The sequence below is a fragment of the Triticum aestivum genome, chromosome 2B, assembly GCF_018294505.1.
Source record: "Triticum aestivum cultivar Chinese Spring chromosome 2B, IWGSC CS RefSeq v2.1, whole genome shotgun sequence".
NCBI classification, from domain to species: domain Eukaryota; kingdom Viridiplantae; phylum Streptophyta; class Magnoliopsida; order Poales; family Poaceae; genus Triticum; species Triticum aestivum.
This window is the reverse complement of record NC_057798.1, coordinates 135,070,356-135,097,148: the sequence shown is the minus strand read 5'-3', so window position 1 is coordinate 135,097,148 and position 26,793 is coordinate 135,070,356. Positions and strand designations below refer to the sequence as shown.

At 46.6% G+C, this 26,793-nt stretch overlaps 1 protein-coding gene and 1 pseudogene across 13 annotated transcripts; both read right to left on the bottom strand.

Moving 5' to 3' along the window:
* Window positions 1-5,371: 5,371 nt before the first annotated feature.
* Window positions 5,372-5,850, bottom strand: LOC123039106 (uncharacterized; annotated as a pseudogene).
* Window positions 5,851-7,259: 1,409 nt separating this feature from the next.
* Window positions 7,260-26,070, bottom strand: LOC123040813 (uncharacterized). 13 transcript variants are annotated; one of them, XR_006418268.1, is made up of 8 exons: window positions 25,655-26,070; window positions 25,488-25,525; window positions 24,744-24,814; window positions 24,613-24,637; window positions 8,737-8,837; window positions 8,220-8,336; window positions 7,776-7,824; window positions 7,260-7,600 (listed from the first exon to the last, which is right to left on the bottom strand). XR_006418268.1 is itself a non-coding variant. In XM_044463563.1 (7 exons), exons 1-6 carry the CDS (start codon window positions 25,689-25,691, stop codon window positions 8,300-8,302), a joined length of 309 nt encoding a protein of 102 aa, XP_044319498.1. In that variant the 5' UTR covers window positions 25,692-26,070; the 3' UTR covers window positions 7,612-7,824; window positions 8,260-8,299. The 13 variants fall into 13 exon arrangements, 1 of the variants encoding a protein (XP_044319498.1); XR_006418266.1 differs by having other exon boundaries at window positions 7,406-7,548; XR_006418270.1 differs by having other exon boundaries at window positions 7,417-7,556.
* Between the last annotated feature and the right edge of the window lie 723 nt (window positions 26,071-26,793).

Below are 26,793 nucleotides of genomic sequence, written 5' to 3'. Positions count from 1 at the left end.
TTTAAAAAAAGAGAAGAAAAGAAAAAGGAAATAAAATAAAAATGAATTAATAAAATTAATAAATAAAAAATCAATCAATTAGTGAATTAATTAACTTAATTAAGCTTGTTTAGTTAACCTAATTAACTATTGTGAGTTAATTAAACTGTGATTAGATTAGTTAAATCATAATTAGAGTAAATAGAGTATGACATGGGGGACCCACACGTCAGATTGACCCAGTCAACTCCCTGTTGACTGCTGACGTTATGCTGACGTCATGATGACGTCAGCGTGCACTATTCTGGATAATGTTAGAATTAATTAGTTAAATAAATTCTAAAAATGATTAAAACTTTAGAAAATCATATAAAATAAATCGTAGCTCAGATGAAAATACTTTCTACATGAAAGTTGCCCAGAACGATGAGACGAACCCGGATACGCAGTCCGTTCGTCCACCACACACCCCTAACATATCAAACACGCAACTTTCCCCCTCCGGTTCATCTGTCCGAAAACCCGAAACACCGGGAATACTTTCCCGGATGTTTCCCTCTTTCGCCGGTATCACATAATACCGCGTTAGGACATACCTAGCACCGCGTATTGCCGCGTCTTGCTTTGTGTTGCATTTGATTGCTCTGTTATTTATTGTGTTCCCCCTCCGCCACTCCTTTCCGGTAGACTCCGAGACCGCTGCCGATGTCCGTGTGTTCGACTACATCGAAGATGACCCCCTCCTTGCCAGAGCAACCAGGCAAGCACCCCCCCCCCTTTGATCACCAGATATCGCCTACTCTTTTCTCTATACTGCTTGCATTAGAGTAGTGTAGCATGTTATTGCTTTCCGTTATTCCTATCCTGATGCATAGCCTGTCCTTGCTACTACTGTTGTTACCATTACCTGCTATCCTACTGCTTAGTATAGGATGCTAGTGTTCCATCAGTGGCCCTACACTCTTGTCCGTCTGCCATGCTATACTACTGGGCCGTGATCACTTCGGGAGGTGATCACGGGCATATACGATATACTTTACATAGTTACATTACCTGTGATACTGTTCGGAGATGGGGGTTGAAGGGGCAGGTGGCTCCATCCCGGTAGAGGTGGGCCTGGGTTCCCGACGGCCCCCGACTGTTACTTTGTGGCGGAGCGGCAGGGCAGGTTGAGACCACCTAGGAGACAGGTGGGCCTGGCCCTGGTCGGCGTTCGCGGATATTTAACACGCTTAACGAGATCTAGGTATTTGATCTGAGTTGGCTATGAGCCTATACGCACTAACCATCGACGCGGGAGTAGTTATGGGTATCCCGGCGTCGTGGTATCAGCCGAAGCCTTCTTGACGTCAGCGACTGAGTGGCGCGCGCCGGGTTGGACTGCGTTAACGCAACTTCCTTTGTAATAGAGGTTGCTAGGTCTGCTCACCGGCCGCGTACGCAACGTGCAGGTGTGCTAAGGGCGATGGGCCCAGACCCCTGTGCGCTTAGGTTTAGACCGGCGTGCTGACCTCTCTGTTGTGCCTAGGTGGGGCTGCGACGTGTTGATCTTCCGCGGCCGGGCATGACCCAGGAAAGTGTGTCCGGCCAAATGGGATCAAGCGTGTTGGGTAAGTTGGTGCACCCCTGCAGGGAAGTTAATCTATTCGAATAGCCGTGATCTTCGGTAACAGGACGACTTGGAGTTGTACCTTGACCTTATGACAACTAGAACCGGATACTTAATAAAACACACCCTTCCAAGTTCCACAGACAACCCGGTGATCACTTTTCCACAGGGCGATGAGGGGAGGATCGCTGGGTAGGATTATGCTACTGCGATGCTACTGGAGATGCTACTTGGAGATGCTACTTGGAGATACTACTTGGAGGACTTCAATCTACTCTCTTTTACATGCTACAAGACGGAGGCTGCCAGAAGCGTAGTCTTCGACAGGATTAGCTATCCCCCTTTTATTCTGGCATTCTGCAGTTCAGTCCACCGATATGGCCTTTTACACATATACCCATGCATATGTAGTGTAGCTCCTTGCTTGCGAGTACTTTGGATGAGTACTCACGATTGCTTTTCTCCCTCTTTTCCCCTTTCCCTTCTACCTGGTTGTCGCAACCAGATGCTGGAGCCCTGGAGCCAGACGCCACCGTCGACGATGATTCCTACTACACTGGAGGTGCCTACTACTACGTGCAGGCCGCTGGCGACGACCAGGAGTAGTTAGGAGGATCCCAGGCAGGAGGCCTGCGCCTCTTTCGATCTGTATCCCAGTTTGTGCTAGCCTTCTTAAGGCAAACTTGTTTAACTTATGTCTATACTCAGATATTGTTGCTTCCGCTGACTCGTCTATGATCGAGCACTTGTATTCGAGCCCTCGAGGCCCCTGGCTTGTATTATGATGCTTGTATGACTTATTTATGTTTTAGAGTTGTGTTGTGATATCTTCCCGTGAGTCCCTGATCTTGATCGTACACATTTGCGTGCATGATTAGTGTACGATTGAATCGGGGGCGTCACAGATTACCTCTCAAACCACCTCTGTGGTCAGGAGGCGAGGAAAGTTTTCATACAATAACCATGGTTCAATATTGAAGTGTTCCTTAAGAGGTCAATCATCCACAGGCACTGGCCTAAAGTTGCAAAGACCTTCAACATGAATGAAGGCTCAATATCCGTCTTCCGCTTCAGCAGTTTTCCAGATGAGATGCATCTCTCTATGTACCGTCTATGATGCTAATTTCGAAAGGTTCTAGATGTTGCATGTGAAACTTGCTGCTGGTGTAGTTGTGTAAACGGGTAGCTGAGTGCTGAAGCTATATCATGTTGTACTCCGATGTATTTCAATTATGAAATTCTGCTTCCTTAATATGGAAATGGAATATATTATATGCTTAATATGAATGTCAATTAGATTAGTAAATGGATTATTAATAATAGGGCAATCAGCCCACTAATTGGACAATTAGCTTGCTAATTGTATTTTTTTGAGCACTATTGTATGTATTTCTGTATTTGAGTGCTCGTCGGTTGCACACGACCTCATTTTGCCGAGCGTGTGTGCCAAGAGGGCATATCCCCAACGGTTTCTGGGTCGTGTGGGAGGGACCCCCCTATCGCTCAGACACACTTGGCAACGATTCTGAATGCCGTCGCAGAAAGGGGTTAAAAACCGTTTGTTTAGGACCGATGCGTACTAGTGACACTCATATTTAGTAGTATAGTACATATGCCCGTGCGTTGCAACGGGCGAAATATTGACAAAACCTGCTTTACGTGCCAGTACGCTTCACTTATATTCAAGTCTCGAAAATGTTGAATTAGGTTACCATCTCCAAAATGTTGAATTAGGTTACCCTTATCTCTATAAGGTCCATAGGCAGGTGTGTTGCTACGGGTTGAATTATTCTTGTTTGGATCATGAAGTGTTCACGTGAAGCCACCCTAACGTCCTTCACTGGTGCATACTTACGCTTCACACTTCTATCAAATGAAAGATTAGTGATACATAGAATATAATTCTTACATATGCATGGAATAGTCTTTTAGGGGAAGAAATATACAATGTGATTCTTAGGGCATCTCCAACACCAAACCGCAAAACAGACACCACATTCGTCCGCGGACTGGGGGGGCAGTCCACGAACATTGGTGTGGGAGACGACCATCCAATACTTTCCGCATATGTCTATCTTCATTTCGGAAGAAATTTAATGAAAGTGAACAAATTTGATGGATGTTCAAACAAACCGATTTTTAGACAAAATCGGATGCTTTTCATATAGACCGGAGCAAATTAATTACATTTCGACATATTTGAACTAAGTCATACTATAAACCTACTCTATATGGCCCCAACGCCCCTTCGGCTATTTTCGGTCGACCGTGAGCCCCGGGAATTAAAGCTCCAGCTCTGCCTTCGTAGTCTCCGCCTCCACATCCTACAAGCGGCTAATCGACCGACGATTTTGAGCCCGCTAAGCTTGGCTTCAGCGTGAGTGAAAGGGTGGTGGCCTTCCTGGGGCCCGAGTGTCGGTGAACCCCCATGCTCTACTCTTCGTCACTGTCGGCGGCGCCCTTGGGGACATGCTGACTTGGTGGTCGTGGCGGAGAGGCGCGGGCGTGGTAGAGCTGGCAACGTCGTCCTTGTGGTCTCTCTTGTCGTAGACTTTGTCGGCCGCGTTGTTGTTCTCCTTGAAGGCCGCTTCTAACTCCGCCTGACGCTGGCGGTACCACCAGCAGTCACGGTAGATTTCGCAGGCGGTGCCATAGGAGTCGACCAACGCCTCATGCTCCGCCCGGTCCATGTGCAGAGTGATCGCCGTGCCGGCGGCGAGTTGCTCCAGCATGCGTCGGTGCTCATTGAGGAGGCAGAGGTTGTACTCCTAGTTGGCTTGCGCCTGTCGGAACAAGGCCTCCCACTCAGCCAACACCGTTTCGGTGAAGTGAGCATGGGCCTAGTCCATGGTGAAACCCACATGGACCGAAGAGGAGGGTGGCATTGACTCGTCATCGGTCGCATCCTCTATTGGGATGTTCGTAACGTCGACCTCCGCCTACCTGCCAGACTGCTAGCCGCCTCCCACTCGGCCAATACCGTTTCGGTGTAGTGAGCATGGGCCTAGCCCATGATGATATCCACATGGACCAGCGAGTAGGGTGGCATCGACTCGTCATCGGTTGCGTCCTCTATTGGGATGTCAGCGCGGTCGGCGCCACTTCAATGCTAGAGTGCCAGTGAGAGTCGTCGATCTGAGCCTGCATGGTGCTCTGGAGCGGCGCTGACCACTTTTGGTGGAATTGACAAGGGTGGGCCATGGCAGTCATAATTGAGCATGGCAGCAATCCGTACGCCTGCAAAGCCCCCAGTTTGTTTTCGGATTGCGGGAAATAAGAAGTCTGGACCGATCGACGGAACAATACATGCCGGCGTTAGATGGTAAACTTGTTCGGCCGTGCGGCCCAGACGGTTGCGAGCATTTCAAGGGTTGGCGTTGTATACTCTTTGTGAGTTTATTATCAAAAGATTCAAACTCTAATGATTTTTATTACGTAGCTTTTTAATGGAAGGTTTCTTTTATTTAAAAGATTATATTACATTTCCAATGTTTTTTTCACTGGCCCAAACGCAAGAAAATATTATAACATGTACGTTAAAAACAAAGTTGGGGCTGAGCCAGCGGCACGTACACGTTAAAAACAAAGTTGGGGCTGAGCGGGTGGCACGTACGCCCATCAGGCCATCACGTGTCCTCCACCGCTTTGCCTCAAAAAGAAAACGGGTCCTTCACCGCTAGTTTATTATCAATTCGTCTCCACCGATGCGTCTGCATCTCGCTCCCTTCTCTCGCTCCATATGCGCACACTGATATCATTGCTTCAACGCTGCAGCCAGCGGGATTAGTAGGACGCCGTCGGGCAGTTGGAGCCGTCAGCAGGCGGCGGCGGCAGCACCCCGGCGCCCGCGCAGCAGCCGCAGCACGTGCCGCTCGTCGTTGGACAGGAGCCGTCGCCGCACGCTGCGACTGTTGCTCTCCGGCGCCAGCTTCAAGGTCCCGTGGCCATCCCCTGTGCAGCGCCGCCGCCAGCATGGGCATCTCGATAAGGAACGCCGTCGGCGCCCGCGTGTCCTCATGGATGGCCAGGCTCAGCCAGCTGCGGGGGTGCCCGAAGAGCGTCACCGCCGGCGCGTGCTCCGCAAGGATGGCCCCGCTGCCGAGTGCGAGTACGGGTGCGCGAGAGCAAGGAGCATGGCCCCACCGCCACCCCGCGGCGAGCGTGCGCGTTAGGAGGAGGTGGAGGACGAAGGCGGCGGCCGCCTCCACCACGACCACCCGCGCGCCGGCGCACATGGCCTCGCCCAGCAGGTCCCCCCTCCCCCATCCACCCCACTCCGTACTCCTCCATCCCTGCCTCGCCCAGGCCCCCAGAAACCGCGACCAACAGACTGCGGCGGCGGGGGCGCACGGGCATGGCCGTCTTGCAGCCCGTGCTAGTGTTGAGCATCGGCACCACCTTGAACATCTTGAAGAACCCCACGCCGACGCTCTCGGTGTTGCCGTGCTTGGTCCGGCGCCTCAAGAGAGCACGCCGGCCGCCTTACCGGCATCCGTGGCAACGCCTCGGCCCATTCCCCATTCCTGGTCTTGGGGAGATGGCCGCGAACGCACGTCCGCCGCGACGGCTCGCCCCATTCCTGGTATCGGGCGACGCGGACGGCCGCCGGGACGCATCACCCCGTCCTTCGCTCCTGCGGCGTAGACGCCGGCGGCAAGCGGGCGGTGCGTGCATGGCGAAGGACAACACAAATGGATAAGGCGCGGTGGTGAACCAGTCTAATTAAGGATTGCAGGGGTGTTCTCGTAAAAACGAAGCGTTTTCTCAGATAGAATAAGAGTGCGGGTTGATTTCTCGGGAACAGGGGGTTTTTTGTGCAAAAACATGACGACAGAAACCCAATTTTTTTATTATTACTAGTACAAATGTCCGTGCGTTGCACCGGGCGAAAATAAAATATAACCTACTCTACATGCCATTATGCAATATTTTTTTAATCCAATTTTTGCAAACCTCAGAAATAAGGTTACACTGAGTATTCTTTTTGTAGGATAAAATTTGGATATACCCTAACAATGTTCATAATTACCTGTTTTAGCTCTGCACTTTCATTTTATCCAAAAAAAAATCAATCAACTTTTTTTCTTCAGAAAAACACGGATTTTTTACTTTGAGAAAGTGTTTTTAAAATTTTGAAGAATATTTTTTAAATGGTATCATTTTTATGGTGATGATTTTTTTTAAATATTATATTTCATTTGTAACGTATTTTGCACTATTTTTTGGGCTTGGCCCGCGATACTAAGTCCAACCCAAACTGTACCCACGGTAGGCAACAGTGGCCACACACCAAACCGAATGGGTGTTTGGTTAGGTGCACGAGCAGCCGCCAGCCCGATAACCTTGTGTCCGTGCCACTCCCTCATTCGATTCCAAATGAATCCCCATCCCCTAACCTAGCTGAATTGCTAAAGGCAAGGGCGACAAGCGATTGCAGGTTCGGCTCCGATGAACACATTAATTACACATATCTTCCCGCAAAAAAAATTACACATATCTCATATGCTTGTAAAGTATAGATGACTAACGTATAATCATGGTTGCCAAGTTGAAAAGAAGATCTTGCATATGGACTGACATATTTTAAACACAGTATTACAATCTCCATCACAACGGTTCAGAGATGAATGGCAGGCATAGAAAAGTAATTGAAAATTGTTGCAACTCACGTCTGACAAAACTCGAAAGTCAAAACTTTTCACCAACAGAGGTATATATAGGGGAGCCAATATATACATGGATCAGTGTGCAGTGCATGTAGTAATTAAACACAGGGCAAAATGTCAATCTAACCTGTGCAGCGCATGCGAGATCAAGGCGCCCGCATGACAACGTGATTCAGTGGTCAGGCCACCGGCCTCCTCGGTCCTGTAGCCTTTTGTGGTGTCTGTAGAGATCGTGTGGGCAGCGACACCACGATGCGCTGAAGATGGTCACCTTGAGCCAAGGGCGCTACAACGTTGTGGTCCTTAGAGGTAGCGACACCACAATTTAGTATTTCAAATAAATGTCCTACCCAGTCAAAGTAAGGGAAAATTAATTCAAAGCAAAGACGAAACAAAATTTTGGGACATTGGTAAACAAGGTAAAGCATGAAGATATATCAGCTAGAATCTGACCTCCACATTGCAGTAAAAAGTACCGAGAAACAATGTAAAACATGACGAAGATCAGCTAGAAGTTGTACCTCCGCATCGAGATGCTGACAAAATACTCGTCAACGGAAGTGCAGGGACCTATATCAAGTATGGTGCTTGTGCATAAGTAACACAATCAGGTAAAGAGAAATTGAAACAAAATGCCATATGTTAGTTTAGGATCCTCCAGCCATTAATTTCTGAAGTACATTGTATATCAAATAGAACTGTTTCTATTTTTCTAAGCCCCTCCACTGAATGCTTTATTATTATAGCAAACATGCCCGTGCGTTGCAACGGGAGAAAAAAAAATCATACGCCTCTAGCCTAATAAGCATTTCTCAAGCCCCTTCTCTGGTCCATCTCTATTTAAAGACGAAACCTCATTTTAGAAAAAGTAGCTATTTTATAGTTATTCGGTTAGATAATAAGTGGTTTCTTGCTCTAAAAAAATTTAACAGGTTAATTATGTCCCTTTGAATAGTAATGCTCACCTTTAATACTTGGATTGGACGGTGAACTTCAGAAACTCACCTCATCTCTTCTTCTTCAGAATGTCCATCCCTTGCTAGTCTCATGAAGATGAGGTCTCTAAATAATCAACATTGTACCTGTAGAAAGAAAATATCATGATTAGTTTCGGACAAAAATTGTTGGGTAAAGGAGATATGTTGCTCTTCTTTTCATCATTACGGAGTTATGCATCAGTAGAAAGAACCCATATCCCTATGCATGTCCTTGCTCATTAATGGATTTTTTAGATAGAGAAAGGAGAGCACAGACATAATATGTTTTTCTAGAGAACAATGCAGATAATATTTAAGGAAACACTAACAATTAACATGGCATAGGGCCGAGCTGAAACTTTACAAAACCCAATGCATGAGAATATGAGATAGTACATGAATAGTAGGGCCAAGCTGCATAGCTACAAGTTTCACTAAAGATACAGTCTGGATGATATCTCTACTCCAAGAGCATCTACTGACAGAAAGAGGCTATAAAACTTACCTCCAGCAGGCGAGCGGGCTGCAACCCCAAGAGCCTCTAGCACCCTGATTGCAGTAAACCAGCTGTTTGGCCGTGCCAGCATGTCCCAGCCTCCCAGTCACCTGTTGGAAATATGCCCTAGAGGCAATAATAAAAGCATTATTATTATATTTCCTTGTTCATGATAATTGTCTTTATTCATGCTATAATTGTGTTATCCGGAAATCGTAATACATGTGTGAATAACAGACACCAACATGTCCCTAGTGAGCCTCTAGTTGACTAGCTCGTTGATCAACAGATAGTCATGGTTTCCTGACTATGGACACTGGATGTCATTGATAACGAGATCACATCATTGGGAGAATGATGTGATGGACAAGACCCAATCCTAAACATAGCACAAGATCGTATAGTTCATTTGCTAGAGTTTTCCAATGTCAAAGTATCTTTTCCTTAGACCATGAGATCGTGTAACTCCCGGATACCGTAGGAGTGCTTTGGGTATGCCAAACGTCACAACGTAACTGGGTGACTATAAAGGTAGACTACGGGTATCTCCGAAAGTGTCTGTTGGGTGACATGGATCAAGACTGGGATTTGTCACTCCGTATGACGGAGAGGTATCATTGGGCCCACTCGGTAATGCATCATCATAATGAGCTCAGAGTGACCAAGTGTCTGGTCACGGGATCATGCATTACGGTACGAGTAAAGTGACTTGCCGGTAACGAGATTGAACGAGGTATTGGGATACCGACGATCGAATCTCGGGCAAGTAACATATCGATAGACAAAGGGAATAGCGTACGGGGTTGATTGAATCCTCGACATCGTGGTTCATCCGATGAGATCATCGTGGAGCATGTGGGAGCCAACATGGGTATCCAGATCCCGCTGTTGGTTATTGACCGGAGAGTCGTCTCGGTCATGTCTGCTTGTCTCTCGAACCCGTAGGGTCTACACACTTAAGGTTCAGTTACGCTAGGGTTGTAGGGATATGTATATGCAGTAACCCGAATGTTGTTCGGAGTCCCGGATGAGATCCCGGACGTCACGAGGAGTTCCGGAATGGTCCGGAGGTAAAGATTTATATATGGGAAGTCTTGTTTCGGGCATCGGGACAAGTTTCAGGGTTATCGGTATTGTACCGGGACCACCGGAAGGGTCCCGGGGGTCCACCGGGTGGGTCCACCTGTCCCGGGGGGCCACATGGGCTGTAAGGGGGTGCGCCTTGGCCTAATGGGCCAAGGGCACCAGCCCCACATAGGCCCATGCGCCTAGGGTTTAAGGGGGCAAGAGTCCTAGGAGGGTAAGGCACCTCCTAGGTGCCTTTGGGGGGAGGGAAACCTCCCCTTGGCCGCCGGCCATAGGAGATTGGATCTCCTAGGCTGCGCACCACCCCCCCTTGGCACCCCTATATATAGTGGGGGGAGAGGAGGGACTTCATACCTGAACGCCTCGGCCTTTGGTTGCCTCCTTCTCCCTCCCCAACACCTCCTCAACCTCCATAGTGCTTAGCGAAGCTCTGCCGGAGTACTGCAGCTCCATCAACACCACGCCGTCGTGCTGCTGCTGGTGCCATCTCCCTCAACCTCTCCTCCCTCCCTTGCTGGATCAAGAAGGAGGAGACGTGGCTGTTCCGTACGTGTGTTGAACGCGGAGGTGCCGTCCGTTCGGCGCTGGTCATCGGTGATTTGGATCATGTCGAGTATGACTACATCATCACCGTTCTTTTGAACGCTTCCGCTCGCGATCTACAAAGGTATGTAGATGCATCTAATCACTCGTTGCTAGATGAACTCCTAGATGATCTTGGTGAAACGAGTAGGAAAATTTTTGTTTTCTGCAACGTTCCCCAACAGTGGCATCATGAGCTAGGTCTATGCGTAGTTCTTCTTGCGCGAGTAGAACACAATTTGTTGTGGGCGTAGATTTGTCAACTTTCTTGCCGTTACTAGTCCTTTCTTGCTTCAGCGGTATTGTGGGATGAAGCGGCCCGGACCAACCTTACACGTACGCTTACGTGAGACCGGTTCCACCGACTAACATGCACTAGTTGCATAAGGTGGCTGGCGGGTGTCTGTCTCTCCTACTTTAGTTGGAGCGGAATCGATGAACAGGGTCCTTATGAAGGGTAAATAGAAGTTGACAAATCACGTTGTGGCTTTAACGTAGGTAAGAAAACGTTCTTGCTAGAACCCTAATTCAGCCACGTAAAACATGCAACAACAATTAGAGGACGTCTAACTTGTTTTTGCAGCAAGTGGTTTGTGATATGATATGGCCAAAGTTGTGATGAATGATGAATGATCTATATGTGATGTATGAGATGTTCATGCTATTGTAATAGGATTCACGCCTTGCATGTCGATGAGTATGACAACCGGCAGGAGCCATAGGAGTTGTCTTTATTCTTTTATATGACCTGCGTGTCATCAAGAAACGCCATGTAAATTACTTTACTTTATTGCTAAACGCGTTAGCCATAGTAGTAGAAGTAATGGTTGGCGAGCAACTTCATGGAGACATGATGATGGAGATCATGATGATGGAGATCATGGTGTCAAGCCGGTGACAAGATGATCATGGAGCCCCAAGATGGAGATCAAAGGAGCTGTGTGATATTGGCCATATCATGTCACGTTTATTATTTGATTGCATGTGATGTTTATCATGTTTTGCATCTTGTTTACTTAGAACGACGGTAGTAAATAAGGTGATCCCTCATACTAATTTCAAGAAGTGTTCCCCCTAACTGTGCACCGTTGCGACAGTTCGCTGTTTCAAAACATCACGTGATGATCGGGTGTTTTATTCAGACGTTCACATACAACGGGTGTAAGACAGATTTACACATGCAAACACTTAGGTTGACTTGACGAGCCTAGCATGTACAGACATGGCCTCGGAACACAGAAGACCGAAAGGTCGAGCATGAGTCGTATAGAAGATACGATCAACATGAAGATGTTCACCGATGTTGACTAGTCCGTCTCACGTGATGATCGGACACGGTCTAGTTTAACTCGGATCATGTAATACTTAGATGACCAGAGGGATGTCTAATCTAAGTGGAGTTCACTAATAATTTGATTAGTTGAACTTAATTATCATGAACTTAGTCTAAAATCTTTGCAATATGTCTTGTAGATCAAATGGCCAACGTAGTCCTCAACTTCAACGCGTTCCTAGAGAAAACTAAGCTGAAAGACGATGGCAGCAACTATACGGACTGGGTCCGGAACCTGAGGATCATCCTCATAGCTGCCAAGAAAGATTATGTCCTACAAGCACCGCTTGGTGACGCACCCGTTCTCCCTGCGGAACAAGACGTTATGAACACTTGGCAGGCACGTTTCGATGACTACTCCCTCGTTCAGTGCGGCATGCTTTACAGCCTAGAGCCGGGGCTCCAAAAGCGTTTTGAGAGACATGGAGCATATGAGATGTTCGAAGAGCTGAAATGGTTTTCCAAGCTCATGCCCGGGTCGAGAGATATGAAGTCTCCGACAAATTCTTTAGCTGTAAGATGGAGGAAAACAGTTCTGTCAGTGAGCACATACTCACTATGTCTGGGTTGCATAACCGCTTGACTCAGCTGGGAGTTAATCTCCCGGATGATGCGGTCATTGACAGAATCCTCCAGTCGCTTCCACCAAGCTACAAGAGCTTTGTGATGAACTTCAATATGCAGGGGATGGAAAAGACCATTCCTGAAGTATTTGCTATGCTGAAATCAGCAGAGGTAGAAGTCAGAAAGGAACATCAAGTGTTGATGGTCAATAAAACCACTAAGTTCAAGAAAGGCAAGGGTAAAAAGAACTTCAAGAAGGACGGCAAGGAGGTTGCCGCGCCCGGCAAGCAAGCTGCTGGGAAGAAGCCAAAGAATGGACCCAAGCCCGAGACTGAGTGCTTTTATTGCAAGGGAAGCGGTCACTGGAAGCGGAACTGCCCTAAGTACTTAGCGGATAAGAAGGCCGGCAAAACAAAAGGTATATGTGATATACATGTGTACCTTACTAGTGCCCGTAGTAGCTCCTGGGTATTTGATACCGGTGCAGTTGCTCACATTTGTAACTCAAAGCAGGGGCTGCGGAATAAGCGGAAACTGGCAAAGGACGAGGTGACGATGCGCGTCGGGAATGGTTCCAAGGTCAATGTGATCGCCGTCGGCACGCTACCTCTGCATCTCCCTTCGGGATTAGTTTTAAACCTTAATAATTGTTATTTAGTGCCAGCTTTGAGCATGAACATTGTATCGGGATCTCGTTTAATTCGAGATGGCTACTCTTTTAAATCTGAGAATAATGGTTGTTCCATTTTTATGAGAGATATGTTTTATGGTCATGCTCCTATGGTGAATGGTTTATTCCTTATGAATCTCGAACGTGATGCTACACATATTCATAATGTGAGTACCAAAAGAAGTAAGGTTAATAATGATAGTCCCACATACCTGTGGCACTGCCGCCTTGGTCACATAGGTGTCAAACGCATGAAGAAGCTCCATGCTGATGGACTTTTAGAGTCTCTTGATTATGAATCATTTGACACATGCGAACCATGCCTTATGGGTAAAATGACCAAGACTCCGTTCTCAGGAACAATGGAGCGAGCAACCAACTTATTGGAAATCATACATACTGATGTGTGCGGTCCAATGAGTGTTGAGGCTCGCGGTGGCTATCGTTATGTTCTCACCCTCACTGATGATTTAAGTAGGTATGGGTATATCTACTTAATGAAACACAAGTCTGAAACCTTTGAAAAGTTCAAGGAATTTCAGAGTGAGGTTGAAAATCAACGTGACAGGAAAATCAAGTTTCTACGATCAGATCGTGGAGGAGAATACTTGAGTCACGAGTTTGGGGCACACTTAAGAAAATGTGGAATAGTTTCACAACTCACGCCGCCTGGAACACCTCAGCGTAATGGTGTGTCCGAACGTCGTAATCGCACTCTGTTAGATATGGTGCGATCTATGATGTCTCTTACCGATTTACCGCTTTCCTTCTGGGGCTATGCTTTAGAGACTGCCGCATTCACTTTAAATAGGGCTCCATCGAAATCCGTTAAGACGACACCGTATGAATTATGGTTTGGGAAGAAACCTAAGCTGTCGTTTCTAAAAGTTTGGGGATGCGATGCTTATGTCAAGAAACTTCAACCTGAAAAGCTCGAACCCAAATCGGAAAAATGCGTCTTCATAGGATACCCAAAAAAAACTGTTGGGTACACCTTCTACCACAGATCCGAAGGCAAGATCTTTGTTGCCAAGAATGGGTCCTTTCTGGAGAAAGAGTTTCTCTCGAAAGAAGTAAGTGGGAGGAAAGTAGAACTTGATGAAGTATTACCTCTTGAACCGGAAAATGGCGCAACTCAAGAAAATGTTCCTGAGGTGCCTGCACCGACTAGAGAGGAAGTTAATGATAATGATCAAGATACTTCTGATCAAGCTCCTACTGAAATTCGAAGGTCCACAAGGACACGTTCCGCACCAGAGTGGTACGGCAACCCTGTCTTGGAAATCATGTTGTTAGAAACGGTGAACCTTCGAACTATGAAGAAGCGATGGCGGGACCAGATTCCGACAAATGGCTAGAAGCCATGAAATCCGAGATAGGATCCATGTATGAAAACGAAGTATGGACTTTGACTGACTTGCCCGTAGAACGGCGAGCCATAGAAAATAAATGGATCTTTAAGAAGAAGACAGACGCGGATGGTAATGTGACCATCTATAAAGCTCGGCTTGTCGCTAAGGGTTATCGACAAGTTCAAGGGGTTGACTACGATGAGACTTTCTCACCGGTAGCGAAGCTGAAGTCCGTCCGAATCATGTTAGCAATTGCCGCATTTTATGATTATGAAATTTGGCAAATGGACGTCAAAACGGCATTCCTTAATGGTTTCCTTAAGGAAGAATTGTATATGATGCAGCCGGAAGGTTTTGTCAATCCTAAGAATGCTGACAAAGTGTGCAAGCTCCAACGCTCGATTTATGGGCTGGTGCAAGCATCTTGGAGTTGGAACATTCGCTTTGATGAGATGATCAAAGCGTTTGGGTTTACACAGACTTATGGAGAAGCCTGCGTTTACAAGAAAGTGAGTGGGAGCTCTGTAGCATTTCTCATATTATATGTAGATGACATACTTTTGATGGGAAATGATATAGAACTCTTGGACAGCATCAAGGCCTACTTGAATAAAAGTTTTTCAATGAAGGACCTTGGAGAAGCTGCTTATATATTAGGCATCAAAATCTATAGAGATAGATCAAGACGCCTCATAGGTCTTTCACAAAGCACATATCTTGATAAGATTTTGAAGAAGTTCAAAATGGATCAGTCCAAGAAAGGGTTCTTGCCTGTTTTGCAAGGTGTGAAATTGAGCTCAGCTCAATGTCCGACCACGGCAGCAGAGATAGAAGAGATGAGTGTCATCCCCTATGCCTCAGCCATAGGTTCTATTATGTATGCCATGCTGTGTACCAGACCTGATGTAAACCTTGCCGTAAGTTTGGTAGGAAGGTACCAAAGTAATCCCGGCAAGGAACACTGGACAGCGGTCAAGAATATCCTGAAGTACCTGAAAAGGACTAAGGAAATGTTTCTCGTTTATGGAGGTGACGAAAAGCTCGTCGTAAAGGGTTACGTCGATGCTAGCTTCGACACAGATCTGGATGACTCTAAGTCACAAACCGGATACGTGTATATTTTGAATGGTGGGGCAGTAAGCTGGTGCAGTTGCAAGCAAAGCGTCGTGGCGGGATCTACATGTGAAGCGGAGTACATGGCAGCCTCGGAGGCAGCACATGAAGCAATATGGGTGAAGGAGTTCATCACCGACCTAGGAGTCATACCCAATGCGTCGGGGCCGATCAAGCTCTTCTGTGACAACACTGGAGCTATTGCACTTGCCAAGGAGCCCAGGTTTCACAAGAAGACAAGGCACATCAAGCGTCGCTTCAACTCCATTCGTGAAAATGTTCAAGATGGAGACATAGAGATTTGTAAAGTACATACGGACCTGAATGTAGCAGATCCGTTGACTAAACCTCTCCCTAGAGCAAAACATGATCAACACCAGAATTCCATGGGTGTTCGATTCATCACAATGTAACTAGATTATTGACTCTAGTGCAAGTGGGAGACTGTTGGAAATATGCCCTAGAGGCAATAATAAAAGCATTATTATTATATTTCCTTGTTCATGATAATTGTCTTTATTCATGCTATAATTGTGTTATCCGGAAATCGTAATACATGTGTGAATAATAGACACCAACATGTCCCTAGTGAGCCTCTAGTTGACTGGCTCGTTGATCAACAGATAGTCATGATTTCCTGACTATGGACACTGGATGTCATTGATAACGAGATCACATCATTAGGAGAATGATGTGATGGACAAGACCCAATCCTAAACATAGCACAAGATCGTATAGTTCGTTTGCTAGAGTTTTGCAATGTCAAAGTATCTTTTCCTTAGACCATGAGATCGTGTAACTCCCGGATACCGTAGGAGTGCTTTGGGTATGCCAAACGTCACAACGTAACTGGGTGACTATAAAGGTAGACTACGGGTATCTCCGAAAGTGTCTGTTGGGTGACATGGATCAAGACTGGGATTTGTCACTCCGTATGACGGAGAGGTATCACTGGGCCCACTCGGTAATGCATCATCATAATGAGCTCAGAGTGACCAAGTGTCTGGTCACGGGATCATGCATTACGGTACGAGTAAAGTGACTTGCCGGTGACGAGATTGAACGAGGTATTGGGATACCGACGATCGAATCTCGGGCAAGTAACATATCGATAGACAAAGGGAATAGCGTACGGGATTGATTAAATCCTCGACATCGTGGTTCATCCGATGAGATCATCGTGGAGCATGTGGGAGCCAACATGGGTATCCAGATCCCGCTGTTGGTTATTGACCGGAGAGTCGTCTCGGTCATGTCTGCTTGTCTCCCGAACCCGTAGGGTCTACACACTTAAGGTTCGGTGACGCTAGGGTTATGAAGATATGTATATGCAGAAACCCGATTGTTGTTCGGAGTCCCGGATGAGATCCCGGACGTCACGAGGAGTTCCGGAATGGTCCGGAGGTAAAGAATTATATATAGGAAGTGCTATTTCGGGCATCGGGACAAGTTTCGGGGTTATCGGTATTGTACCGGGACCACCGGAAGGGTCCCGGGGGTCCACCGGGTGGGGCCACCTGTCCCGGGGGGGCCACATGGGCTGTAGGGGGTGCGCCTTGGCCTAGATGGGCCAAGGGCACCAGCCCCTATAGGCCCATGCGCCTAGGGTTTCCACCGTGGAAGAGTCCATGTGGTGGAAGGCACCCCTAGGTGCCTTGGGGGGGAGGGAAACCTCCCCTTGGCCGCCGCCCCCCTAGTAGATGCCATCTACTAGGGCCGGCGCCCCCCCTGGCACCCCTATATATAGTGGGGGGAGAGGAGGGATTTCAGACCAGCCCCTGGCGCCTCCATCTCCCCCCGTTACGTCTCTCCCTCGTAGTCTCGGCGAAGCCCTGCTGCTGTGACGCCCTGCATCCACCGCCACGCCGTCGTGCTGCTGGATCTTCATCAACCTCTCCTTCCCCCTTGCTGGATCAAGAAGGAGGAGACGTCTCCCGTCCCGTATGTGTGTTGAACGCGGAGGTGCCGTCCGTTCGGCGCTGGTCATCGGTGATTTGGATCACGTCGAGTACGACTACATCATCATCGTTCTTTTGAACGCTTCCGTGCGCGATCTACAAAGGTATGTAGATGCATCTAATCACTCGTTGCTAGATGAACTCCTAGATGATCTTGGTGAAACGAGTAGGAAATTTTTTGTTTTCTGCAACGTTCCCCAACAGTGGCATCATGAGCTAGGTCTATGCGTAGTTCTTCTTGCGCGAGTAGAACACAATTTGTTATGGGCGTAGATTTGTCAACTTTCTTGCCATTACTAGTCCTTTCTTGCTTCAGCGGTATTGTGGGATGAAGCGGCCCGGACCAACCTTACACGTACGCTTACGTGAGACCGGTTCCACCGACTAACATGCACTAGTTGCATAAGGTGGCTGGCGGGTGTCTGTCTCTCCTACCTTAGTTGAAGCGGAATCGATGAACAGGGTCCTTATGAAGGGTAAATAGAAGTTGACAAATCACGTTGTGGCTTTAACGTAGGTAAGAAAACGTTCTTGCTAGAACCCTAATTCAGCCACGTAAAACTTGCAACAACAATTAGAGGACGTCTAACTTGTTTTTGCAGCAAGTGGTTTGTGATATGATATGGCCAAAGTTGTGATGAATGATGAATGATCTATATGTGATGTATGAGATGTTCATGCTATTGTAATAGGATTCACGACTTGCATGTCGATGAGTATGACAACCGGCAGGAGCCATAGGAGTTGTCTTTATTCTTTTATATGACCTGCGTGTCATCAAGAAACGCCATGTAAATTACTTTACTTTATTGCTAAACGCGTTAGCCATAGTAGTAGAAGTAATAGTTGGCGAGCAACTTCATGGAGACACGATGATGGAGATCATGATGATGGAGATCATGGTGTCAAGCCGGTGACAAGATGATCATGGAGCCCCAAGATGGAGATCAAAGAAGCTATGTGATATTGGCCATATCATGTCACGTTTATTATTTGATTGCATGTGATGTTTATCATGTTTTGCATCTTGTTTACTTAGAATGACGGTAGTAAATAAGGTGATCCCTCATACTAATTTCAAGAAGTGTTCCCCCTAACTGTGCACCGTTGCGACAGTTCGCTGTTTCAAAACACCACGTGATGATCGGGTGTTTTATTCAGACGTTCACATACAACGGGTGTAAGACAGATTTACACATGCAAACACTTAGGTTGACTTGACGAGCCTAGCATGTACAGACATGGCCTCGGAACATAGAAGACCGAAAGGTCGAGCATGAGTCGTATAGTAGATACGATCAACATGAAGATGTTCACCGACGTTGACTAGTCCGTCTCACGTGATGATCGGACACGGTCTAGTTAAACTCGGATCATGTAATACTTAGATGACTGGAGGGATGTCTAATCTAAGTGGGAGTTCATTAATAATTTGATTAGTTGAACTTAATTATCATGAACTTAGTCTAAATATTTTACAATATGTCTTGTAGATTAAATGGCCAACGTAGTCCTCAACTTCAACGCGTTCCTAGAGAAAACCAAGCTGAAAGACGATGGCAGCAACTATACGGACTGGGTCCGGAACCTGAGGATCATCCTCATAGCTGCCAAGAAAGATTATGTCCTACAAGCACCGCTTGGTGACGCGCCCGTTCTCCCTGCAGAACAAGATGTTATGAACGCTTGGCAGGCACGTTCCGATGACTACTCCCTCGTTCAGTGCGGCATTCTTTACAGCCTAGAGCCGGGGCTCCAAAAGCGTTTTGAGAGACATGGAGCATATGAGATGTTCGAAGAGCTGAAAATGGTTTTCCAAGCTCATGCCCGGGTCGAGAGATATGAAGTCTCTGACAAATTCTTCAGCTGTAAGATGGAGGAAAACAGTTCTGTCAGTGAGCACATACTCACTATGTCTGGGTTGCATAACCGCTTGACTCAGCTAGGAGTTAATCTCCCGGATGATGCGGTCATTGACAGAATCCTCCAGTCGCTTCCACCAAGCTACAAGAGCTTTGTGATGAACTTCAATATGCAGGGGATGGAAAAGACCATTCCTGAAGTATTTGCTATGCTGAAATCAGCAGAGGTAGAAGTCAGGAAAGAACATCAAGTGTTGATGGTCAATAAAACCACTAAGTTCAAGAAAGGCAAGGGTAAAAAGAACTTCAAGAAGGACGGCAAGGAGGTTGCCGCGCCCGGCAAGCGAGCTGCCGGGAAGAAGCCAAAGAATGGACCCAAGCCCGAGACTGAGTGCTTTTATTGCAAGGGAAGCGGTCACTGGAAGCGGAACTGCCCTAAGTACTTAGCGGATAAGAAGGCCGGCAAAACAAAAGGTATATGTGATATACATGTAATTGATGTGTACCTTACTAGTGCCCGTAGTAGCTTCTGGGTATTTGATACCGGTGCAGTTGCTCACATTTGTAACTCAAAGCAGGGGCTGCAGAATAAGCGGAAACTGGCAAAGGACGAGGTGACGATGCGCGTCGGGAATGGTTCCAAGGTCAATGTGATCGCCGTCGGCACGCTACCTCTGCATCTCCCTTCGGGATTAGTTTTAGACCTTAATAATTGTTATTTAGTGCCAGCTTTGAGCATGAACATTGTATCGGGATCTCGTTTAATTCGAGATGGCTACTCTTTTAAATCTGAGAATAATGGTTGTTCCATTTTTATGAGAGATATGTTTTATGGTCATGCTCCTATGGTGAATGGTTTATTCTTTATGAATCTCGAACGTGATGCTACACATGTTCATAATGTGAGTACCAAAAGAAGTAAGGTTGATAATGATAGTCTCACATACCTGTGGCACTGCCGCCTTGGTCACATAGGTGTCAAACGCATGAAGAAGCTCCATGCTGATGGACTTTTAGAGTCTCTTGATTATGAATCATTTGACACATGCGAACCATGCCTTATGAGTAAAATGACCAAGACTCCGTTCTCAGGAACAATGGAGCGAGCAACTGACTTATTGGAAATCATACATACTGATGTGTGCGGTCCAATGAGTGTTGAGGCTCGCGGTGGCTATCGTTATGTTCTCACCCTCACTGATGATTTAAGTAGGTATGGGTATATCTACTTAATGAAACACAAGTCTGAAACCTTTGAAAAGTTCAAGGAATTTCAGAGTGAGGTTGAAAATCAACGTGACAGAAAAATCAAGTTTCTACGATCAGATCGTGGAGGAGAATACTTGAGTCACGAGTTTGGGGCACACTTAAGAAAATGTGGAATAGTTTCACAACTCACGCCGCCTGGAACACCACAGCGTAATGGTGCGTCCGAATGTCGTAATCGCACTCTATTAGATATGGTGCGATCTATGATGTCTCTTACCGATTTACCACTGTCCTTTTGGGGCTATGCTTTAGAGACTGCCGTGTTCACTTTAAATAGGGCTCCGTCGAAATCCGTTGAGATGACACCGTATGAATTATGGTTTGGGGAGAAACCTAAGCTGTCGTTTCTAAAAGTTTGGGGATGCGATGCTTATGTCAAGAAACTTCAACCTGAAAAGCTCGAACCCAAGTCGGAAAAATGCGTCTTCATAGGATACCCAAAAGAAACTATTGGGTACACCTTCTACCTCAGATCCGAAGGCAAGATCTTTGTTGCCAAGAATGGGTCCTTTCTGGAGAAAGAGTTTCTCTCGAAAGAAGTAAGTGGGAGGAAAGTAGAGCTTGATGAAGTATTACCTCTTGAACCGGAAAATGGCGCAACTCAAGAAAATGTTCCTGAGGTGCCAGCACCGACTAGAGAGGAAGTTAATGATAATGATCAAGATACTTCTGATCAAGCCCCTACTGAAATTCGAAGGTCCACAAGGACACGTTCCGCACCAGAGTGGTACGGCAACCCTGTCTTGGAAATCATGCTGTTAGACAACGGTGAACCTTCGAACTATGAACAAGCAATGGCGGGCCCGGATTCCGACAAATGGCTAGAAGCCATGAAATCCGAGATAGGATCCATGTATGAAAACAAAGTATGGACTTTGACTGACTTGCCCGTTGAGCGGCGAGCCATAGAAAATAAATGGATCTTTAAGAGGAAGACAGACGCGGATGGTAATGTGACCATCTATAAAGCTCGGCTTGTCGCTAAGGGTTATCGACAAGTTCAAGGGGTTGACTACGATGAGACTTTTTCACTGGTAGCGAAGCTGAAGTCCGTCCGAATCATGTTGGCAATTGCCGCATTCTATGATTATGAAATATGGCAAATGGACGTCAAAACGGCATTCCTTAATGGTTTCCTTAAGGAAGAATTGTATATGATGCAGCCGGAAGGTTTTGTCGATCCTAAGAATGCTGACAAAGTGTGCAAGCTCCAACGCTCAATTTATGGGCTGGTGCAAGCATCTCGGAGTTGGAACATTCGCTTTGATGAGATGATCAAAGCGTTTGGGTTTACACAGACTTATGGAGAAGCCTGCGTTTACAAGAAAGTGAGTGGGAGCTCTGTAGCATTTCTCATATTATATGTAGATGACATACTGTTGATGGGAAATGATATAGAACTCTTGGACAGCATCAAGGCCTACTTGAATAAAAGTTTTTCAATGAAGGACCTTGGAGAAGCTGCTTATATATTAGGCATCAAAATCTATAGAGATAGATCGAGACGCCTCATAGGTCTTTCATAAAGCACATACCTTGATAAGATATTGAAGAAGTTCAATATGGATCAATCCAAGAAGGGGTTCTTGCCTGTGTTACAAGGTATGAAATTGAGCTCAGCTCAATGTCCGACCACGGCAGAAAATATAGAAGAGATGAGCGTCATCCCCTATGCCTCAGCCATAGGTTCTATTATGTATGCCATGTTGTGTACCAGACCTGATGTTAACCTTGCCGTAAGTTTGGTAGGAAGGTACCAAAGTAATCCCGGCAAGGAACACTGGACAGCGGTCAAGAATATCCTGAAGTACCTGAAAAGGACTAAGGAAATGTTTCTCGTTTATGGAGGTGATGAAGAGCTCGTCGTAAAGGGTTACGTCGACGCTAGCTTCGACACAGATCTGGATGACTCTAAGTCACAAGCCGGATACGTGTATATTTTGAATGGTGGGGCAGTAAGCTGGTGCAGTTGCAAGCAAAGCGTCGTGGCGGGATCTACATGTGAAGCGGAGTACATGGCAGCCTAGGAGGCAGCACATGAAGCAATATGGGTGAAGGAGTTCATCACCGACCTAGGAGTCATACCCAATGTGTCGGGGCCAATCAAGCTCTTCTGTGACAACACTGGAGCTATTGCACTTGCCAATGAGCCCAGGTTTCACAAGAAGACAAGGCACATCAAGCGTCGCTTCAACTCCATTCGTGAAAATGTTCAAGATGGAGATATAGAGATTTGTAAAGTACATACGGACCTGAATATAGCAGATCCGTTGACTAAACCTCTCCCTAGAGCAAAACATGATCAACACCAGAATTCCATGGGTGTTCGATTCATCACAATGTAACTAGAATATTGACTCTAGTGCAAGTGGGAGACTGTTGGAAATATGCCCTAGAGGCAATAATAAAAGCATTATTATTATATTTCCTTGTTCATGATAATTGTCTTTATTCATGCTATAATTGTGTTATCCGGAAATCATAATACATGTGTGAATAACAGACACCAACATGTCCCTAGTGAGCCTCTAGTTGACTAGCTCGTTGATCAACAGATAGTCATGGTTTCCTGACTATGGACACTGGATGTCATTGATAACGAGATCACATCATTGGGAGAATGATGTGATGGACAAGACTCAATCCTAAACATAGCACAAGATCGTATAGTTCGTTTGCTAGAGTTTTCCAATGTTAAAGTATCTTTTCCTTAGACCATGAGATCGTGTAACTCCCGGATACCGTAGGAGTGCTTTGGGTATGCCAAACATCACAACGTAACTGGGTGACTATAAAGGTAGACTACGGGTATCTCCGAAAGTGTCTGTTGGGTGACATGGATCAAGACTGGGATTTGTCACTCCGTATGACGGAGAGGTATCACTGGGCCCACTCAGTAATGCATCATCATAATGAGCTCAGAGTGACCAAGTGTCTGGTCATGGGATCATGCATTACGGTACGAGTAAAGTGACTTGCCGGTGACGAGATTGAACGAGGTATTGGGATACCGACGATCGAATCTCGGGCAAGTAACATATCGATAGACAAAGGGAATAGCGTACGGGATTGATTAAATCCTCGACATCGTGGTTCATCTGATGAGATCATCGTGGAGCATGTGGGAGCCAACATGGGTATCCAGATCCCGCTGTTGGTTATTGACCGGAGAGTCATCTCGGTCATGTCTGCTTGTCTCCCGAACCCGTAGGGTCTACACACTTAAGGTTCGGTGACGCTAGGGTTATGAAGATATGTATATGTAGAAACCCGAATGTTGTTCGGAGTCCCGGATGAGATCCCGGACGTCACGAGGAGTTCCGGAATGGTCCGGAGGTAAAGAATTATATATAGGAAGTGCTATTTCGGGCATCGGGACAAGTTTCGGGGTTATCGGTATTGTACCGGGACCACCGGAAGGGTCCCAGGGGTCCACCGGGTGGGGCCACCTGTCCCGGGGGGGCCACATGGGCTGTAGGGGGTGCGCCTTGGCCTAGATGGGCCAAGGGCACCAGCCCCTATAGGCCCATGCGCCTAGGGTTTCCACCATGGAAGAGTCCATGTGGTGGAAGGCACCCCTAGGTGCCTTGGGGGGGAGGGAAACCTCCCCTTGGCCGCCGCCCCCCCTAGTAGATGCCATCTACTAGGGCCGGCGCCCCCCTGGCACCCCTATATATAGTGGGGGAGAGGAGGGATTTCAGACCAGCCCCTGGCGCCTCCATCTCCCCCCGTTACGTCTCTCCCTCGTAGTCTCGGCGAAGCCCTGCTGCTGTGACGCCCTGCATCCACCACCACGCCGTCGTGCTGCTGGATCTTCATCAACCTCTCCTTCCCCCTTGCTGGATCAAGAAGGAGGAGACGTCTCCCGTCCCGTACGTGTGTTGAACGCGGAGGTGCCGTCCGTTCGGCGCTGGTCATCGGTGATTTGGATCACGTCGAGTACGACTACATCATCACCGTTCTTTTGAACGCTTCCGTGCGCGATCTACAAAGGTATGTAGATGCATCTAATCACTCGTTGCTAGATGAAATCCTAGATGATCTTGGTGAAACGAGTAGGAAATTTTTTGTTTTCTGCAACGTTCCCCAACATCACCACCCCGTGTGGTACCTCTACTGTACTGAGAAGCACACAACGACATACCTGTCACACTCAAATCGAGCACACGAACTAACTGAAATTATTGATGCACATCTCGTCAAACAACTCGACAGTATGAGGCTTACAGGAATGTCGTGTGCTGGGTGAGCAAGAAAGGATGTGGCATGCTCATACAGTGGGTCATCCGGCAAAATATCTATTGTGAAATTTAAGCAGAAAATCAATATGTAGTTGTGTTATTTCTAGTTCAGTGCATAAACTAATTTATCTCTCAAATAAAACCAATGATTAACTGTGTGAAACAACATTTAGATAGAAAACATTATATCTCAAACATTGTACCAGTTTGTGGTTTAATCTATCAACAAAACCAATGGTATATGCTGCTTCCCTTATTGCCAGTATCATCACATTGCGGAAGGGGCAAATTACTAACTGATAAACAATGTGTACCGGACAACAATGGCATTCAGAAAAATCCTTTGCCTTCACGTGTGTGCAGTACAGGACATATGTGCGATTTGTCCCAATCATGCTCCAAGGATCAATGTGATTTTTAGACTATATAAAAGGACATGCAACTTCTTTGTTCTTCCAGGAACTGCATATATGAATATATGCAAGGCACGGTGATTTCTTCTAATGAAAATCGGAGAGGGAGCTCTCTTTATAAAAAAAGGAACTGAATATATGTCAATTCTAGAACTTAAATTTGCCGCAGGTGATTACTTTGCTCCCCATGAAAATCATTGTAAAATTGTACCCTTTTAAACTAACACTTCTCCTATTTGGATAGAGTGCTCCATCTCTTGGAATTCATCCAAACTTGTATGTACGCAATTAGCTAAGGTCATACAATGCATGCTTACCTGCCGTCTAGTGGCTGTTGCTGGAGTACTCTGGAGGCCTGCGAGCATGGAGGAGAACCAGAAGTGTTATCTACAGCGCCAAAGCACCTACAACAAAGCAAACACGCATCGCCTCCTCGCGACCCAAGCACCACAACGATGACAGAGAGAAGAACGTCCGCGCTTACCTGGCGAAGATGGATGGCGACCCCTGCGCCGGCGCATCAACCTCGGCCTAGTACAGGCTCGCGACGCGGATCTGCATCCCTGCACCTATGGACGGGTCGGAGCTCTCCCGCCGCACCGCCGGTGAGGCTTGTGTAGAAGGCACCGCCGGTGAGGCTTGTGTGAAGGGCGCCGCCAGCCTCAGCTCCCGTCTTGGATCGATCCCCTCCTCCTTCCCTCGTGCGCCACACCAGGAGAGGAGCGTCGCGCCCCAGCTCCTCTTCATCGAGCCGCCTCCTGCCCCGAGCCGAGAGCTCGCACTGCGCCCCACCGAAGGCCGACCCGGTGCGCCCCAACCGATCCTTCGGCCGCAAACTCCGCGAGGAAGGCGTCGGCAGCGGCGGTGCGCCCGCTCGTGCGTGTGGAAGAGGAAGGGGATCTGCCCTGATGTGTTTGTTTGAAGGACTGCGGGTTGAATATACTAAAGGACATGGACATTTTTGCAAAATGAATCGTTATCTCAGTTAGCCAGTTTAAAAAGGACTGCGGGTTGAATAACTAAAACATCAGGGACTTTTTTGCAAAAACGCCGACGACGTACGACCAGAAGCGATCGTTGGTTTATTAGTACGTAAGATTATTATTATCATTATTATATATATATATATATATATATATACACTAGTACAAATGCCCGTGCGTTGCACCGGGCGGAATATTAAATATAATTGCTCCACATGCCATTATGCAACACTTTTTTAATCCAATTTTTGCAAACGTCAGAAATAAGGATGCACTGAGTATTTTTTTTGGACCATGAAATTTGTACGTATCCTAACAATGTTTGACATGACCTATTTAAGCTCTCCGATGAAACAGTAATTGTGTATGGCATAGTCTTTCAATCAATTTTATTTATTGTTGTACAGAAAAACATGAATATTTTTTAATTTTGAGAAGGTGTTTTTTAAGAAATTGGAGTTAATTCTCTTTTTTATGGTGACGAACATTTTTTGAAATATTATATTTCATTTGTAATTTATTTTGAACTGATTTTTGGGCTTAGCCCATTGAAATACTTTTATTCACACACACACACACCACGCACGAACTCAATCTTTCTTCCCGTTCCCCATTCTTCTTCCCCACTGCCGCCGCCGCC

Coding starts and splice junctions, on each gene's coding strand:
- LOC123040813 (XM_044463563.1), bottom strand. CDS start 25,691: ATGCGCCGGCGCAGGGGTCGCCATCCATCTTCGCCAG. Junction 24,638..24,743: donor ACCCAGCACACGACATTCCT/GTAAGCCTCATA, acceptor TGTGCTTCTCAG/TACAGTAGAGGTACCACACG. Junction 8,838..24,612: donor TAGAGGTACCACACGGGGTG/GTGATGTTGGGG, acceptor TATTTCCAACAG/GTGACTGGGAGGCTGGGACA.